General features: G+C 44.8%; 1 protein-coding gene across 2 annotated transcripts in view; it reads right to left on the minus strand.

Moving 5' to 3' along the window:
* Window positions 1-16,319, minus strand: part of tenm2a (teneurin transmembrane protein 2a) — a 106,719-nt gene extending 90,400 nt beyond the window's left edge. For both annotated transcript variants that reach the window (XM_042418677.1, XM_042418676.1), the window contains exon 1: window positions 16,024-16,319. In XM_042418677.1, the coding sequence (XP_042274611.1) occupies window positions 16,024-16,075 (52 nt within the window). In that variant the 5' untranslated portion in view covers window positions 16,076-16,319. The remainder of the gene's footprint in view (window positions 1-16,023) is intronic.
* Window positions 16,320-17,385: the final 1,066 nt, after the last annotated feature.

Raw genomic sequence — 17,385 nt, forward strand, 5'->3', positions numbered from 1 at the left:
TGGAAGGATGTGGGAGTTTAACAGTTGGGAAAGGGGCTGATGAAGAGATCAAGCTGCATTATGGGAAATGTAGGGTTCTTAGAGCTTGATCCATACTGGGGAATACAAATCAGGATCTCTAAGCTTCTGCTGGTCTGATTTTGACCTCTCTTTCTAAAATCTGTTTCTTCTGAGTCTCCCAGTTTAGTGGAAGCGCAATGGTAAAAAGCTGGAGTTCCACTTTAAAATTTGCATGAATGTTGTGGAGCTGATTTGAAAGTGCTCTTAAGTGACTGTTTGTTTCACAGGCATGATTACAGGAACCTACAGATTCAACACTGAATGTCATTTAAGGTTTTCCTGAAGTATCGCCATCCTTGGAACCAGATGAACGCGCAGAGGCGAAATATGTTGGGTGCAAGAATGAACAGATTTTATTTGCACAGAGTGGAGTCAAGTACATCCTTCATTGTTCCCTGTAAGCCTTATGTTGCGCCAAGGATCCGATGTATGTTCCCTTTTATCTGAGTTTATGTTCCTCCCCGCCTTGTTCCTTCCAATATCTGCTTGGCTGCAACCAAACCGTGTCGACCAATTTATGCAGAGACACATTGTCCCATATGAGGCCCATCTAGACAATCAAGGCTACCTGATGAGACCCTGGGGGGGGATGAAGGGAGGGAGGGGTGAGGAAGGAAGGATGGAGGGGAAGCACATACAGGATTTGGAGGGGGAGGAAGATGAGGGTGGGGAACAGGCGCCGAAAAACAATGAGGCAAAGTCAGAAGATAAACGAGGCGCTATTTCAGTGGCAGGATTTATGTACTGTCAACATTACCCTCGCTATTAGGGGGAATCCAATTACTCTGCGCCTCTCCTCTCCTCTCTTTTCTCTCTGGGAGGGAGGGAATAAAGGAGTAAAAGAGTGAAGGATGAAAAGAAAATGGATATACAGAGAGAGAAAGAGAACAAGAACACCTCTGCATGATTTATCCAATTTCCAGCACATATTTAGATATTAAGGAGAGGGAGCAGGAGAGGGAAGGCAGAATGGACTCAAAAACTGAGTGAAAGAGACAGGAAGGAGCGGGATGCACAACGGCAAAGTGTAACGCAGAGAGTAAAAGGACACGACTGAAAGCTCCTGCGCATGTGAGAGAGTGAGACGGGGAGGAGAAATTATGAAAGGGAGAGAGGAAGGGGAGATTTGGAAAGACAGAAGCTCCCTCTAGATTTAATTGCATGCACCTCCGCTTTTAAACGGCTGATAAATTATACATGAAGGATGCTAAGACAATAATTATGAGCTGTTTTAGTGCAGAACAGCGGGATGAGGACAGACAGACAACGGCGGAGGAGTGGAAGGCTCGAGCCGGCCAAGAAATTCTCCACAGAAAATCTCTGGAGAGCGTGCAGGGTCTAGGAGTGGAGGAATCACAGTGCATTATCATGATATTATGGAGGCTACACGGAGCAAGTAAGTAGTGGGAAGTCTTAGCGAAGCATCCAGACACATACTGAGCAGCACACATAAAAGAGCGCGCATACACATGCACCGGATTTCTTTTCAATACAGTGCCCTCGGGTTATAGCCCCGTCCGCTTTGGCCCCTCTGGTTTTCGACTTTGTTTGTGTGACCTAGCCTACAGCACACACACACACACACACACACACACACACACACACACACACACACACACACACCAAGGATCCTTGCATTTATGCCACTCCCCAACGTACCCTCCACTCCTTTTCTTTACCTCCATCCTCTCACTCCCTCCATCCATGCCCTTTATCAGTAGATTTTTAAGCAGTGATGATATATTCTTCCCCAGTCTCCTGATAATCATTATAAATCTCTATTAAACCCCCACCTTCTGGATAGATGGGGAGTGTCAGCCCACATCTGGCACTCCGTGTGTGTGTGTGTGTGTGTGTGTGAGAGAGAGAGAGAGAGAGAGAGAGACTTTGCAATCTATAAATGAGAGTGTGGAAGAAAAGAGGAGGAAATGAGAGAAATACAAATTGACAATCCAGCAAAAACAAAGGGATGACAGAAAATCAAACATCTCTTCCCTGCACACACACACCGTCGTCCACTCCCGCTTTTCCGTTGGGTGTGCGCGCGTGCGTGTGTGTTTTCATGAGCCCTTTATCTTGTTTCGCAGGCTCGTTCCAAAGCTGTACGGGAGCAGCCAGTGATCGCAGCAGTGCTGTTGTGCCCTTAAGCACAGCCACTTAACCCAGGCTAACTCACTCACTCAATATACTCAATACCCAGTCGGGCAAAAATGGAAAGCCTGCAATGGCGTGCTGCTTAGCATAAAAGCTATAAAAAGACACAGAGCCTTGCTAATGCTGTGTCCACAGTCCATGTACTTGTCATATCTGCTATAGCTGAGGGTGGAAAGCTGTGTGTATTTATGTGTGCATTTGTATGTGTGTGTGTGATCCTTAGTGGCTAGCTTGGGGCAGCACCACACTGGATGGCACCATCGGCTTTGAGGCAGATAGCGTCTTAGCTCTAACTGCTTCCCTCTGCTTGGTGTACAAACACACACATACACACTGAAACAAAAGGTCAATTTCTTGCCACACCACTGGTCTGCCCAAGAAACCTGAATTGATTGATTTGACTCTATTCTACCGCAGGCAGCGCGCGAGAGAGAGAGATGGAGAGAGAGAGAGAGAGATGGAGAGAATGGGAGAAAGAGGAAGAAGACTGACAGACAGAGGGACAGACTGACAGCGCAGATAAGATAGAGCAAGAGAGGAGCAAGGGATGAGAGTGATGAAGAGAAAAATATGTTTCCTGTGTGTGTTTTATACTGTAAGATCTAAAAGAGCAACACCTGAAAATGTGAATTACGAGCCAACAATTCTGTCATTATCTATTATCATCAGTGCCACACACACACATACACACCTTGGTGTGAACCTGGCATGGCAGAAGTGTGTGAGGAGAAGTGCGATTGGATCACTCTATTCTAGTCATAGTGTCGGAGTGGGGAAATTTTGTGTGAACAGATGGTGTTTACCTAGTAGCAGGTTGGTTGGATCACCTAACCACTCCCCCCCTCTGCCGACTGTACCATTTTAGCAACGCCGACCATATAACACACACAGACACACACACACACACGCGTGCGCAGGATGAGAACACACGGTCAGGCGGGCACACACTGACGCAGAAAAAAAAAGGGGGGAAAAAACAGACCTTAATGCATGCCACTCCTCTCATCTGAATGAGGGGTGATAACTCACCAAGCCGCTGTCGGGGAAAGGATAGAGATAAACGAGGGGTGACGAAATGAGAGAGAAAGGGAGCAGCTAGAGAGGGAGCAGCAGAGATAGAGAGAAAGAGGGAGCGGAGTGGAGGAGAGGAGAATTGGGCCATTGGTGTTTTTTTTTCTGGTCTGTAGTTATGTAGGTCACTTTTTCCTCCGACTCGGGAGTGGGAATTTGTAAATCTGACATAATAAGGCATTTGGCCCGCAGTGATGCTTCTGAAGATGGTCTGTCTTCCCTGCTCATTTTCGTTGCACCATTGCACAGCTAGCCGAACGCTACCAGGTGATCTGAGGAGTCAAAACGGAGCGAGGGAGGATGAATGGAAGGAGGATGGCTGATTGGTTTTTTGCCAGGGGAGGGAGGAGTGGAAAAAAAAAAAGAATATTTAAATGGAAATAAGTCTCCTCCACACACACATTCACTGCCACAGACAGAGAGGTTTTCAAGCTACAAAAGACACAAATTCCTTGATGACTCCTGAGTTTCAGAGAGAACCAAAAATGTTTGGTATTTCACGCTCGCCTTCCTTCAGAGACTTTTCTTGCTCCTCTTCACCTCTTTCATGTTAGAGGCAGTAGGAGATCTGAGGTAGAACGACAATTCCCTATCTCATTAATAATTCACCTGTGGCTTTGACCACTCCAAAAACATAAGAAAGACAGACAGAAAAAAGAAAGGAATTAAAAGAAAGAAAGAAAGAAAGAAAGAAAGAAAGAAAGAAAGAAAGAAAGAAATGTTGACAACTCTAAATATCTTTTGGGAATGGTTTCTTGATGACATTGCATGTCCTGTCAGTCTTGAAACATCCTAAATTTACACATACATGCAAGTGCAGAAACACACACACACTCACACACACACACACACACACACACACACACACACACACACACACACACACGCACACACAGAGGGGCAGACGGAGCAGTGTATGAGGTCTGACAGTGCTCTCCAAGGACCAGCTTGTGTTGCTAAAATAAGGCTGTGTCTGGAAAGAGGTGGATTCCCCTTGAGTGGGGCACAGAAGAGCACTAAAAGCTAAGTGGAGATGAAAAAAAAAATAGCCTCTAGAAGAAGAGGAGAGTGAGAGGATGAAGGAGACGGAGAGGAGGAGAGAAGGTGAAGGGCAGGGAAGAGATGGAAACAAAATTAAGGACAGGAGAGGAAAGGAAAGAGACAGTAAAGGAGCAGATAATACATAGGATAAGTGCTATTTAAAATAGCAATACTATGTTATGTGTGATATATGTGCAAATTTGTAAATACTGTATTCTCTAGTTTATGACAATGCATTAAAAAAATTTACAGCAGTTTTACTTTCAGAGAAAATAAAATTTCATCCTGGAAACTATCCATGGAATTTATCCGTGGCTGCGCTGCTGGCAGACAGTAATCTCTATAGATGTCTATAGATGATGTATTATGATAAAATTAGTAAAAAATGGGTGCGTTATGATAGACATGTCTAGACAAGGCATAAAATAGAATAAAATAATCAAGCCTCTGCACGCCTACTGTAATGTAAATATTCTGTGCAAGGGTGTGATGCAAATGCGAGCAATAACCCCAGAGAGAAGGAGAATATCATGACAACCCGCAACAACGAGCAAGTTTCATACAGCATTAGACATGAAACGATTACAAATATAACATCGGGTAAATCAATTTTCCGATTGGCAGAAAACGAATCTGCGACAATGTTGGTAATTGAATAATTGTTCGAAGTCATTTGTCAAGAAAAAATGGCGAACAGTTTTCAGTTTCCAGCTTCTTAAATGTGAAGATTTGCTGCTTTTCTCTGTTTCATATCACTGAAAACTAAATATTTTTGGGCTTTGGTGTTAGTCAGACAAACAAGCTATTTAAATTTGGAAGTTTGGGGAACTGCAATGCACATTTTGCACTATTTTCCTGACATTATTAAGAAATTATAAAAGATGAATCGATAATGGAAATAACTGCTTTTGGCAGTCTAATACAGCAAATATGTCTTATATGCAGGTACACGGTACATCTAGTGCACTGAATTGCTGTTTTGGTTAAGTTGTGAAGTACTTTACAACTTGGAGTAGAAGCCGTGGAACAAGGGTGTTACATTGGCAACATGACTGAGAGCTTTTTACTCTCTTCTGCGCTCCACCATACGACATCGTGCCTCCCCTCCTGTTTCTATCCTTCTGTTTCTGCATGGCTCTCTCCCTCTCTTTTTGCCGGTGTGTCCCTCGCCTTCTCTCTCTCTCTCTCTCTGCCTCTCCATCTGTGCCTGTGTGTAGGTACATTCCTTCTCCATTAGCTGCTTTTGTTGCTGTACCAGGGGACACCGAAGGAATGTCTGGAGAAATGGGTAAGAAAGAGGGTTGACAGAAAATAAAAGAACATGGCTCGATGCAGCACCCTGCCCGCGTACCTGCGCTCATATGCAAGGTTCTACAAAATACAGGGTTTAGGGGGACTGTATGGAAAACAAGCCAAACACACAGCAGAGCCAGGAACAAAATAATACAATAGCTCTGCAGATTGGCAGGATAGCAGCACTGTCTTTAAGTGGGATTGTTTTGTGCATCAGTAATTTTTTATGCGTGTGTCTATTGTTTTAAGAAAACAGGAGGCATTTGTGGGCTTGTTGCTGGCAGAGGGTGGAAAAACAGAAACATTCAAATGAGCTGCTTTTTTAAGTCGCCCTTAGAAAAAAAAACAAAAAAAACACCTTTGATACCTTTCACTCGGCCGTCAATCTTGCATGTTTTGAATTCCCACTTTATTCATTCTGCACCTTATTTGCTTGTATTGTTTGTTTGCTCTCAAAGATGACTTTACAGACCCTGAAACTGACAAGTGGTGCTTTAAATTTGTGCGGCCTTGATCGGGTCACGCAGCTAACAAAACAGAAAGAGAGGAGTGATGCTCAATCAGAGAGCTATAGCTTTGTTTTAAAATATTCTTGTGGGGTGGCTTTTATTAGGAGGGCTTTGGTGTTTGTGTTCGGCTCTTCTCCTTACGGCTGGCAATTCTAATTGAGACCGCGACAAAATTAAACGACTAGTCCTCTCTCTGATGCCGATGCAGCCCGGGTAATATTCTTGCCGTGTCTCCAGCACGCTGCTTCAATCTCACCCAGTCGGTGTGAGTATGATAGCGAGATATGAGCGTATGAGCACTGGGGGAAAGGAGAAAAGAAAAAAAAAAGCGTGGCTGTAAACAACCTCAACCTGTTCTCCGAGCGCTCCGTGTCTGCGTCTGCACTGGGAGCGGCGAGAGACCGAAAGATAGGGATGAGACGAGATGGAGTGTGTTTGAGGAGAGGCACTCCTCCTACTGTCTCTTCTGTCTGTCTTTTCCTCCTTTTCTCTTTGCAATCCCTCTTTCCCTGTGAGCTAGTGTGTGTTTGAGTGGGTGAAACACTGCCACAGTCCTATAGCCTCCCCTGAGACACTACTTCAAACAGACTGCAGAAGTACTGCCAAGGGTTCACTCGCTGGATGTGTGTGTGTGTGTGTGCATTCATCAGTTCTATGTGAGCATTGTCTCTATGCCTCCACTTTTTTTTCCCCCTCTCTCCTAAACATACATGACATTCATACAGACACATACGCACAGACAGACACAATTAAACAAATCCATGGTGTCTATTGAGCGTGAAGGCCTCCCTGCTGTGAGAGACATATTAAAACCAGGATTAGCCCAAAACAATTTCAAAAACGCTACAGATAGACCCTGTACCCCCTGGTTGCTGCCGTGTGAGTGTGTGAGTGTGTGTGTGTGTGTGTGTGTGTGTGTGAGAGATCGCCTCTGTCACCTCATGTGGGCTTTAAACTGGGAACACGGGCTCCTTTGCTCACATTGCTCTCGCTTCTTATGTTTTATTTAATACTTGGCAATTGTTGGTGAGCAAAGGCAGCGGGGCCCTTAAAGCAGTATGCTGCACTAAATAAAAACCACTTTGAACGGAGCAATGGCAATGACTCAAGTCTCATTATATTTGAATATGTGCCGTTACACTTGAACAGTGATGTGTGCAGTTAACAATGTTAAGAGCACTGACGAAAAGAGCAAAGACTTTGCTGACACAAATATACAAACACGCAAGGCGGAGGAGTGATTTGCTCCCATTACTGGATCTGAAAATTCAATATTTTGCGCTTCAACTGGAAAGTACAAAACCATTATCTTCCACCAGTGCCTCTCCCAGTCCGTAACACCCCCTCTCATTCTATTTTTCTCCCTCTTTCTCTCTCTCTCTCTCTTTCTCTCTCTCCCTGTGGAGCAGTGCAACATTTGTGCCACTTCTCGCCAGGTATATTTGCATTTTTGCATCTTATTTGTATTCTTCTTTCTTCTTCTCCTCCCTCTCGCACACTTCTACGCTCGGTCTTTAGGACTCACTCTGGCTTCCAGTGCGTCACAGAGTAGAATTCAAAATCTTACGTCTACTTGTCTATAAATCATTAAATGGCTTAGCCCCAAGATACAACGCTGACTCGCTCGAACAATATGAAACTACTTAGATCATCCGGAGCCAGTTTGTTTGCTGTTCCTAGAGTAAGAACAAAGATTAGTGATTCTTCATGTAGTCGCTATGCGCCACACTTGTAGAACAAATTAGTGAGGTGTAAATTTCTGTGTGTTTATATACGTATTATATTTTCTTTTTTATATTCTTTTAAAATAAAAAAAATGGCTCATTTAATTACCTTTCCCCAATCTTGCATAGGTAAATATTGGTCTTTAATTCTTTTTAAATGATTTCTAGCATGAAAGCACATTGAAACTGCCTGAGTGTATAAATGATGCTATATAAATACATTGCCATCTTGCTCTCCTCCTTTAACTCTCTCCTCCATCGCTCTATCCTCACTTTTTTCCTCTTTTCTTTCCCTCTATCCATCCATCCATCTTTTTCCTGCCCGTCCTCTCTGCCTCTCCATCTCCTCCTCGGCAGAAGAAGTGGGAAGTCTACCTGCTGGATAATCCTGAATTACATCCTTAATCCCCTCAGCGTGTTCACACACACACACACACACACACACACGAGCACACATACCTCTCCGTACACACACACACACATAATGCTAAACAATAGATGCAGCTGTTGGAGGCATTGCACACACCTGCATGTACAGAACATTTTTCTGTAAACAGTAAATAACACTGCAGATTATCATTTGACAGGTTTCATTAAATCTTCTTGTACTTTTGGTGATTTTTTCACAGTGAAGACATCTTGTCACTGGCTATGGAAGCACAGTTTTCCCTGCTGTGACACTCATAGATTAGACGAGCAGAGCCTCAGCACATTCTGGACTGCCACTGGAGGGTCTGACATTAGGCTGTCTAAAAATATCTTAAGGAAAAATAAAATAGAGGCATACAGAAAAAAAAAAGAAAGTTGAGGTGTAAGTGTGTGCGCATCTGTGAATGTTCTCTTGTGGGCGAAGGGCAAGAGGTGAGAGAAACCAGAGAGATGGAAAATAAAAATGGTGTGAGAGATAGAGACAGAGCAGCGGGCGAGAAATAGACAGAGAGAGAAGTGGAGACAGAGGGAGTATGGAGATCTCTGAGCAGTGGTTCTCATTAAGAAGTGGCTCCGGGGTCCAGTCACTTGGCATTGATTTGTTTTAAAATCCAAAGCTCAGCCATCGACAAGCTCGGTGTCCTCAAGTCCCCGTCAAAGCCAACGAGTGCACACAGCGTACACAGGCCATTACAGCCACCAATCAAACGTTAAATCGCACATATTTATTTTATTTTTTCCAAAACTGTGTGCATGATGACTCACTGCACAAGTCAGTCAGTCATCTTAGGAATTATTTCCATTTTTAAAACGGAAATAAAAGCCTTGTATTTTGTCTCATGAGCCCAGACACAAAAACTCCTCAAACACTTTTAAGTGTGTGTCTGGATTCACGTACTCTATCCTATTCTAGAGCACCGGTGTGTCTGTGTGTGTGTGTGTGCTTCAAGCTGAATAGCCTATGAATAGAGGCAATAGTCAATCAATAGCAATCTACGGCCAGCCTTCACAATGCTAATGGAACTGTGCAGGAGCTGGCATTTGGCCAGTGCCATCACTGCAGCATCGGTCTGAAAGCGCACATGTGCACACACACACACACACACACACACACAGCCCATCAGAAAATGTTAGAAGCAGGAGGTGAGAGTCACAATGTGTGTCAATAGGAGAGACAAAGAGAGAAGGAGGCGGAGAGCGAGACACACATGCGGCGAGATGCACGTGCGGCGTGACATTGTTTAGGTGATCAAGAATGATCGATGGAATCATTTCACTGCCCCCTTTGCCCTGCTGCATGGCCCATCTCCCCTCATCTCCCCCTTAAGCATCGGTCATTAGTAACACATGCACGCACGCACACACACACACACGCACGCGCATGCAAAGACAGGATTTCACTTCGCTCGCAAGGTCACAGTGCCCTGTCCCCTCCAAACACACCTTCTGTTTAGTACGGCAGCTGGAGCCACTGTTTCATGTGTTTGTGTATTCAAGTCAGAGAATTAGAGATTAAGACTGGTAATGTACAGAAAAAACACAACCATAGCTTTTGTATTGAATTACAACGCTATATAACGACTTACTTGTGTATCACAACCACAGTGACCTTTACAAGTCATTTCAGAAACAGAGTCTACAGTTCAAACCCAATATATACCGTTGAATCTGCGGAATAAATCCCTCCTGAGCTGTAAATAGGCCTACACCGTGACTGAATGCCGAAACAGAGAAAAATGGAAGCCATCATGTCTCTCCGTTTAATCATCTCCTCGTGGAAGTGAGCATATTACGCCGAGTTAATTGAGGGAAAAGTGAAAAACATTTTAGTGTAATGTGTCAGCCACCTCACAAAATTGATGGACGGCTAATGAATCTTTTTCGGAAGAGTCGTTTCAGAGTGTTCATCAAAGTAATTCAAAAGTAATAAAACTCACTCTATAATGCATTACTGTCTGCGTGAGGACAGGCTTAAACCTCTGGCTGTGATTTACAGGACGCATGTAATCAATAATGTCTTTCTTAAATCTGAATGTGACAGCGGTACAGTGAGTGGATGAATATAGTAGATTAAGGTATGCCCTGACATACCTAAAGCAGAGGCAGCTCCTCCACTTAAAACAGTAGCCTCATTTCCTCTGTTGCTTTTTAAAAACTACTCCCTCTCTGTGCTTGTAAAACAATCCCATATTTGACCTATTTTTGCTCCAGAATCAGCACAGCAAACTATTTGACTGTCTTCAGCAGAAGAAACTGCCAAAACGCAACTCTCTAACGCGTGAGCCATTGTCCTCACCCTGTCCGTTGAAATCGGTTTCACATCTGTGGCGAAGTGACAGCCGGCGAAACAGCCAGTAGCTGGCGGGGCGGAGTGACTCAGACAGTCTGGGCTGGAGGAAAAGGTAGGCTCTCCTTTTTTATGTTAATAACACGGGCCCGAGGAGAGTGTTCGGAGGAGAATGGAAGAGGAGATGCAGGAGGGAGAACAAAAGAAAGGGTGAAGAGTTCAGGGAGCTGGAGTCAGTGCTTTGGGGAGAAGGATATTAAAGATGAAGGGAGGTGCGAGAAGGAAACGTGGACTGGAGGTTGTAGCAGCAGGAAGGCAGAGATAGCAGAGAAATGGGGAACATTAGATAAGATGAAGAATGGAATGGAGAACGGTTAGTCGGGTTTCGAGTTTACAAACAACGGCGTGATGAGTCAATGAGTCACTGCTGTCGCTGCTACCCCAGAAGGTATAATGAGGCTGCGTAGATGAACGATGGCACCACTAAGACAAAAACTCCTTTCCAGCAGAAACGCTGGAATCAATTTGTCACTTCAGCATGACTGTAATTGTGACACTTTCATCTGTCACATAGTTAGTTGTGGCATGGATCGATCACTTAGAGCGTTAGCGTTGCATGGCAAACAAATGGGATAACACTGCATGCTACACTGTTGCTCTGATTGAGGATATGATGGTTTCTTTCTTCGAGGAAAATTAAAAGCTGAATGAAGTTGCTAATATCCGTGTAAAAATATTCTTCTTCTTTATTAATATGCAGCGTAAAGTAAGTGAAAGGATTTAAATGAACTGCGATGCCCGCTTTTGTTTTCCTTTTCTTTTTATAAATTAGCTTTTCAAATGAGAGCAGAGAAAGCTTTCATTATTATAAGAGATAAGAGATAAGAGGACAATGATTAGACAGAGTCAGGTGTGGATGGAGGGATGGTTAGAGATATGAGAGGAGTGGGATGTGTTGGGGTATACTGTAGGTGACACACATGGCAGCGCCACATGCAGATGGTACACATGGATGAGCAGCCAGGGTAGTGAAGCATAAAACCAGCCAGCTCGCTGATCAGACACACACACACTCACACACACGCTCAAAAGCATGCTGAGAACACCAGTTAGCTTGCCAGCCCTTTACTCACCCAAATCACCACTGTGAAAATTAATACCTCCAACCGTCCATACAAAAACCAGCCACACGCTTTATAGCAGACACACACACACACACAGACACACACACACACACACATACATACACACTCAGGAAATCAATACATGCATTAAATATTTACGTAGGAAAATGCATCGATAAAATTTGTGAGGAAACACTTTTAAAACATTTTACTTTTAAAATGAGTTCAATAAAAAACAAGTTCGAGTTATCTTTTAATACGAGTCATGTTAATTTGAACGATTTCCTTTCCTCTTCCATTTCCTTTCTTCAAAACTGACTCGAAAACTGAGATTGACTGCCGGCTGACTGCCTTTCCATCAGCGTGACACACAAACACAACTACACTTAAGTGCTTACCTGACGGGTTCAGATTGGATCGTACGAAAACCGCCCCCTCCCCTCTTTTTCCTGATTTCAAGCATGCACACACAACCATCAAACCGCATGGTGTTATACATAAACGTACAGGTGCTGACGGCCGTACACACAATAAAGCATGGTGCGTCGGGGAGGACACAGGGGGCTGAAAGCAATCTTCCAACTGACCTTGAGTGGGGAGGACAAAACGCGTGATGGAGGGGAAAAAAAAAAAACCCCAATGTGAGGAAAAGGAGTGAAATACATAATGTATCTCCACTGGCGGAGGGAAACAAATGCTTTCACTGTGATTGAGGACACATCGCCCTCACCCATCAACACACACACACACACATATATACACACACATTTTGGCTTAAAGAACACTGGATGGAAAACTGAAAGCACAGAAAAACTCATTTTCCTAAAGTGGGAGGAGGGGGAACAGAGAGAGGAATGAAGAAAGTGAGGAGAGGATGAGTAAAGATGGAGAAAGAAGGAGAAAAGCGGTGTGTGGAGAGAATAAAGGAGTCAGTAAGGAGGCCAAAATAGGTGGAAACAAAGAGGCAGAGCGGGCGAAGCAGACAGAGACAGATGGACGGAGTAAAGAGAGGGAATGGAGAAAGAGATGACTGCTAGTGACCGGCCTTTGTAGATGACTGTCGTTGCTCACTTTCGAGTCAGCTTCACTGAGGCAAAGTCTTAATGACTCACGGCCCAATACTCCGCATAATCAAGCTGTGCATGTGTGGGTCTGCGCGCGTCGGCGTGTGTGAGTGTTTGTGTGTGTACGAGCCACTAGTCTTGTAACAGAGAACTTTATTACCATCTGTTCCCACACATGCTTATTTGTTTAGCCGTGACACGCATGTCTTCTTCAATCGCTTTGCTATTTTTTCTCTCTCCCACTCTGTGCCTCTTCCAATCACCTCTCCTTTTGTGCCCTCTCCTCCCCTCCGCCTTGCTCCCCGCGTTGAAGGGGTTGTGTTCCAATAAATAGCGTCCGACCAACAAAATCATGGCTATTATCTTAGTGGCTTCCGAACTGTCTCGCTCGTTGTGGTGAAATGGAATCGTGCTCCAGCCATTTTAATCAAAGCGTGTGTGTGTGTGTGTGTGTGTGTGTGTGTGTGTGTGTGTGTCAGCTTGTGTCAGTGTATGAGTGTTTGTGTGTGTGTGTGTGTGTGTGTGTGTGTGTGTGCATCAGTACCTGCAGAGGCCATTAGGTGGAGCTGGTGCCTGACTGAGAGAGAGAGAGAGAGGCAGGACGAATAGCTGAATGAAATGGAAGGGGAAGGCTCACTCTCCTCTACCTTTTATAACCAATTTTTTCTGGCAGTGTGTTTTTAAGCTGTCTAACAGTGTGTTGCATGCTAGATTGCTTGTGTCCAGGGGAATCAATTATATATGCTGTTGAGTATCACTCGGTAGTAGTAGTATGTTATTGTTTGTAGGTAGAAAAAAAAGTAACCTTGAGCATGTAAAGCCATAGAACACACAGTATAATAGATCTTTTTCATGGCATACATTCAGATTAGTTATAGCAGGAAAAGCACAGGTGTAGCTAATAATATTAACAGTGGCTCCATTCCAATTAAGTGTCCTAGTAAGCCATGCCAGTAAACAAACATGCATAATACTGAGGTACTGAAACTGGAACACCTTAATGTAATGTAGCATCATTAATGATATTAATTACACCTGTGCTTTTCCTGCTATGATGTGTCCAAATATCTACTGTGAAACAGGCCTATACTGTAACTGAAGATGCAAGCGAGTTAAATTACTGACACAGATCCAAGACTCAAGTTAAAACCAACTGGAAGTTGAAAGAACAAACAGTATTCACTCATCATTCAGCGAGAGCCTGTTTGATTTTTACATTTTGTGAATGTGCCTCCAATCAGCTACACTCAGTGTTGAGAACACACAGACCGTCCCGGCGTTTGTGAAAACACACAGACATGCGTGCACCTGTGCAACCACAGATCTTGTTGGCAGTTCAGAGGAAAGGGACGGTAGCCTGGAGGAAGGGCAGGTGTCCACAGATGGAGCGCTCTCTCTCTCTCTTTCTTTCTGTCCGTGTCTCTCTCTCTCTCTTTCTCTGCCACAGATGGACCCAATCACACCTATTTCTCTCTCACATGCCCTATGGCTACATAATCAGCGTGAATGTGTGCGTGCATCTGACTTGTTTATTGTCAAATAAAAGACTGAATCGGTCTCTAAATGTGCGTATACATCTAGGGCGGATTTAGGTTATGGCGGAGCACGTGTGGCTACTACGATATGGAAATACTGCATTTCTATCTATCAGTCGATTTAAGCCAAAGTACAAGTGTGTGCTCAGTGAGATGTGCACACTCCCTATGACAGGCCAACCCTTTTTTATAAAAAAAAAATGAAATGTGTGTGTGCTGGCGTAGGATAACATTTAATTTGATTTGATAGTTGCATGTTTGGTGACAGCTGAACACATGTGAGGTGGCCTGCAGAGCGTCTGTCTGTCTTAGATGGCAGGGGGTCCTGCTAGCCAATGGGACCACCCGCTCTGTAAAGCAGGAAGTGAACCACCGATCTGTCATCTGTCTTCATAAACCCACCAGTCAGGACCCTCCTAATTAGTCACCATGGAAACCATGGCTAATTCCCTGGTCTGCCATGCCAATCACGTCCCGTCTATGGCAGCAATCAGAAAGGCACATTTATCCACCGCTGGGCCAGATCCGTGTAACAGATGTGCGTGTGTTGGTGTTGGTGAGTATCTGCGTGTGTGTGTGAATGCAAGTGGGTGGTTCAAGGAGTGCGTGTGTGAGCCTGTGAAAGGCCTGTGTTTCGTTGAACAATGTTGCCTTTATCTTTTAGAAAAAGCCATATTACGGCTGTCTAGCATGTAAATTCATGATGTTTGTTCAGATAGGAGGCAGATGTGTCAGAGCTGCTGCGAGAGTGTGTGCCACGTTGTGATTGTCAGTGGGAACTGTTTGATTAGCTTGACGAATGCTAGCAATCCCCTCACACCCACAAAGCAATCAAACAACTATTATATGACACACACACAAACACTAATACACACGCCGATACAGACACAGAGATACACCGCAGACACACTTAACTTTTTCTCCCGAGGTCAAACTGTTCCGCCAAACAACACAGAATATAAACCCCTACTGTACACGAATATCCTGCACATTAACATGCACAGTTCACAACAAATCAGACCACTCGGATTTTTAAATCAAATCACATGGAAATATTCAATCAATTAATCAGCGGTGAATTAGAAAGGCAAATACCTCGAAATAACCTTGTAAATATTGAGGAACACACACATGAATAAATTATGGATTGAGGTGGAAAAGGGGCGACCCATGTCCCATCCATTTCTTGCCATCAGCCACCTGTCAATCACTGTAATTACCGTCAATTGGAATGTGCGCGCTAGAAAGCTGGGGGCCGACACACAAGGGCGCACTCACATACACACAAACCTCAAACCAATGACCAAAACACACACACACACACACACACACATGCAGAGTCACTCACGTACAGAGCATACTGGCGCTCACGGATGCCAATCATAACTTCAAGCGCACATCAAAGCCGTGTTCTATTCAGATGTATGCCGTTTGATCAACACCATCCACGCCGCATACACGCACTCTCACACAGACAAACACACACATTCAAATATGTGTATATAACCTACACCTCAGCAAGGCATTAAGCTAAATAGACTGAAAAAATGAGAAATAATTCAAGACCCGTGTGCTACTTTGGTTTTCTCTGTGTGTGTGTGTCCATCCACAGTAGAGGAAAGACGGGGAATGGCTACAGTCAAGTTACAGCGAGGCTCTATTGTTTCTGTTGAGAATGTAGCACAATGCCATCTGACCGCTGTAGTGACAAAGAAGTATCCGGGGGTCTTACCTGTCTCATGAGAGAGGGTCTTGGTTCTTCCTGTGTTGCCTGAATGATGCATCGCTCCGTACTTGTCTCTCTCTCTGATTAACCCTCTACCCTTATCTCCTCTCCTCCACACTCCGCTCCTCTCTGCTCCCTTTAGAGTTCTTTTTTCTTGATTCTCAATATTTTGCAGCCTGTTCTCTTCCTCCGTCAAAGTCCTCCCTCTCTGTCGTCTCTCCTTCGCTGCTCTTCTTCTTCACTCTTGTTTTCCTTTCTTCTCCCCTCTCCGTCTGTTTGCAGTGAGCTCTGAGAAGCACAATCCGCTAGCTGAGTGCCGGAGCACCGTGCAGGAGAGAGAGAGAGAGGGAGATGGATAGAGCAGGAGCCCGAGAGACACACACACACACGCGCACTCAGGCGGTGTGGATCGACACACTTGCACACGTGTGGCTGTTGCACTGCAGAGACGAACGCCACACATCAAAACACAGGGGGGGAAAAAAAGATGAGCGCAATGCCCTGTAACTGCTTTCTCCCTTTTCCAGGAGATTGCAGGTCTTTTTTTTTTTGTCTCCCTCCTGTTTCTCGTCCTCAGTCCTTTTTTTTGCTCAATCCGTCACAGATCAAGGCCAGCTCGGGCATAGGGGAACGGATGGATGAGGAAACACTGAGAGTGAAAAAGAGAGCCTTTCAGCCTGTGGCAGGCAGAGCAGAAGAGAAGGAGAGATGTGGCTGCGGCTCCATCCTCCATCTGGCCACAGCTGAGACTGAGAGCAGACTCAACACACACACACGCGCTCTGTCTCTCTCTCTCTCTCTCTGTCTCTCTCTCTCTCTCTCTCTCTCGCTCTCTCTCCCAGCAGCACCGCACCACAGAGATGGAGGGGGAGGAAGGATGACGGCGGGAGCTAACGAATGAGCCAAAGGGAGAGAGAAAGGGGTAGGGGTGAGACAGTGAAAGAGGGAAAGCGTAGTGGTAGAAAGAAGAAGGAGGAGGAGGAGGAGGAGGAGGAGGAGGAGGTGGCAACAAGGGCGGGAGCACGCAATGGAGCCCACGAGCGCTAGAGAGTGAAAGAGTGACAGAATCATGGGAATGTGACAAAGCATGCACATCAAAGGCGAAGGGGAAAGAGAGAGGAGAAAGGATAGAATTTGATAGAGGAGACACAAGGGAATGGGTGGCCAGAGAAGAGGAGGAGATGAGGCAAGGTGGAAGGAGAGGAAAGATGGGGTTGAGGGTAAAAGGAAAAAAAAGACAAGGCGGTGAAGCAGAGACGCTGAGCGGGAGGGAGGGAGGAAGGGCAGAGGACACTGCGGCGATGAAGCCAGTAATATGTCAGATCTCACATGGGCGCACTCACATCCGCACAATGTCCCTATATAGAA

This window comes from Thunnus maccoyii, chromosome 8, assembly GCF_910596095.1.
Source record: "Thunnus maccoyii chromosome 8, fThuMac1.1, whole genome shotgun sequence".
Classification (NCBI taxonomy): Eukaryota; Metazoa; Chordata; class Actinopteri; order Scombriformes; family Scombridae; genus Thunnus; species Thunnus maccoyii.